General features: G+C 38.7%; 1 protein-coding gene across 1 annotated transcript; it reads right to left on the bottom strand.

The window, feature by feature from the left end:
- Positions 1 to 260: 260 nt before the first annotated feature.
- LOC131225509 (small polypeptide DEVIL 14-like) lies at positions 261 to 926 on the bottom strand. Its single transcript, XM_058221046.1, has one exon. It carries the CDS (start codon positions 735 to 737, stop codon positions 600 to 602), a length of 138 nt encoding a protein of 45 aa, XP_058077029.1. The 5' UTR covers positions 738 to 926; the 3' UTR covers positions 261 to 599.
- Positions 927 to 2732: the final 1806 nt, after the last annotated feature.

Raw genomic sequence — 2732 nt, forward strand, 5'->3', positions numbered from 1 at the left:
AAACTCAATGGACGGTCTAGATGCTACGAAGACATCATGCCGAGCCCACAAATTTTGGATGCATAATTGAAATGAATTGTTAGTATCACTTCATCAGAGTGATAAATGGCCTCCAAATTGAAAGGAATTCAACTTGGATTTGAAGGCTAGTTGAATCACAATTGCAATAAATTGTAATTCATTTAAATTATGCATCCAAACGCACCCTAATCAAGCTTAGTATACGTGAGAGAGAGATCCTAAAACCCAGAAAACAAAAAATTGCAACTGCAAAATGACTATATTAACAGTTTCATCACTATCATACATGTATCAGTATCATCATCATCACACTCATCACTACACATTTTACAAAATTCAACCAAAATTTCTCGGCCGCTCGCCTCCCGCCGTCCATCTTTCCACAAAATTCCACACGTCATTCAGAATCAACGGTTCCGATCACCACACCACTTATGTCATCCATTCTCAAAGCTTGAAATCTCCACACTCCATCAGTACTGAAACTCCAAAGGGTGCAATGGCATGACTTACAACTTATACATCCCCTGCTGATCGCCACGACCGCATCTTTGATCGCCACCGTTGATCACTGACCGTCAATCATGCGAACATAGGAGGAGGACTGTACATCTCCATATAATATAAAGCCGTGCTCGTTGCTCTCGAATGTGCCGTGAGCATCGCTGCCATGACCGGAGCTTCGGGCTCCTTTGGAAGTAGGAGTGCGCGCCCATCTCCGATAAAATGAGAGTGGTGTGTGTGTGGCTCAAATCTCTATCACTTCAGCGATGCCTTCGACTTCGGTTTGATTTGTATGGAACGGTTCAGATCGGTTTTTATAGAGCAGCAAGTGGAGAAATGGACACTCGTGATTCATGGCAACGAGCGATCGACGTCGTCCAATTGGGTCGCCTTGTCGGGCCCACATGATGATAACATGCCAAAGCTAACCAAATGCCTTGGCCTCCATGCCTAACCCTGTGAAAGTGACCCTTATCAACTTCCCTCTGGTGGGCCATTCATGTCTTGTTCCCTCCATGCATACAGACATAGATACATGTAAGTGTGTATGTATGCATACATGAAATATACATACACTCCATGCATTTGAAATTGTATGAGATGCTAGTAGACATTTTTGGATTTCTTAGAAGGAATAACGTTAGGGGAGAGATTGTTGAAATATATGTAGACGTTAGAGGTAGACTATGGTGTGAGTTTGCTATTCAGAAGGGGGCGTTAGCAATGCATCCAGACTCCACATCCATACACGTGTACAATCCAGATTGTCCAAATCAAGTGTACAATCAGGGATTGATTATAGCCCAAAGGCCGGAATGATTTGAAGATCCTCTTTCTCTAACTGGTGGACCTGAATGGCTACCACCAAAATGGTCAAATATCCAAAATCATGGCACAAGATTAGAAGGTTAATAATGTATGGCTGTGATCGTTCTTCAACGGGGCCCACAATTTCAATGGTACTTGCGAATTGAATCAGGTTCTAACTGAAGTCCAACATGAGGACCTTGACAACTTGACTCAACCCAACCTAAACTCGAGTTAGGTCAATCAGGTTTAAGTCAACTTGAACCCAAGTTGCAGTTCTATTGACATGACTTAAGTGCTTTTCGCATTGGGTCTACTCGTAATCTTATTCTATTGTGAACATGTCGATAATGAAAATATGGCTAAATTATAATTTATATGTTTTCTAATTAAAATCTGACTTTGATACCAAATGTCAAAATCCTAAACAATAACCTAAAATCTCAATCTAATGTAGACAAGTCGATAATGAAAATATAATCAAACTACAAGGGGTCGTTTGGCACCATGGATTTGGGGATTTGAGGGAATTTCAAATCCAATGTGAAAGCTTAAATCACATATAAAATCCTTCCAAGAGTTGCGTGTATAGCATATATGTCACTAAGCTATTAATCTATTAGACACATGTTCCACTGATAATATCCCAAAACAATCATATTATTAATTGCATCGTTATAATTACTTTAACACAATTATTTGTGTTGTCCAAACATTGTCCATGTAAATCAACGGTTAAAAATCGTTGGTTAGTCACTTGGATGTGATCTTGTGCTTGTGGCCCATTCGAGGCTTGGAATTTTTGGGCAAATTATATATTTCAACAGGCTTATTACAACCATTATGTCAAATATTACATACTTATATTAAAGTTGATTTAGTAATTAAATTCAAACTCTTGTTAATACACTATACATAGCTACTGTTAGATTATAAGAAATTTTGAATCTAGGGTGTCCAACACAACAAAAGGATTTCAGATCCAAGGGATTTCAAATGCAGAGATTCCAAATCCACACTCTTAAACAAGCCCCAACTTTCATGTTTTCTAATCGAATTCTAGCTCTGACATCAAATGTCAGAATCCTAAACAATTACTTATAATCCAAAAGCTCACTCATAATCCTATCCTACTGGGGACATGTCGATAATGAAAATACAATCAAACTATACCTTATAAGTTTTCTAATCGAAATCTTGACTCTGATGCCAAATGTTAAAATCCTAAACAATAACCTATAATCCAAAAACTCAAGAACGGAAGGTATATATTAGGTTAAGCGCTCGAACCAAAAAGGTTCCTAGCTCGAAAAATAGAGATTCTACTTGACTCGTGCCTATCCAAATCGGTCAACCCAAAGACTTGACCCAACTCTACTTCAATTTCAAATTCGTGCCGC

This window comes from Magnolia sinica, chromosome 14 (genome assembly GCF_029962835.1).
Source record: "Magnolia sinica isolate HGM2019 chromosome 14, MsV1, whole genome shotgun sequence".
In the NCBI taxonomy this organism is placed as follows: domain Eukaryota; kingdom Viridiplantae; phylum Streptophyta; class Magnoliopsida; order Magnoliales; family Magnoliaceae; genus Magnolia; species Magnolia sinica.

Coding starts and splice junctions, on each gene's coding strand:
- LOC131225509 (XM_058221046.1), bottom strand. CDS start 737: ATGGGCGCGCACTCCTACTTCCAAAGGAGCCCGAAGCTCCGGTCATGG.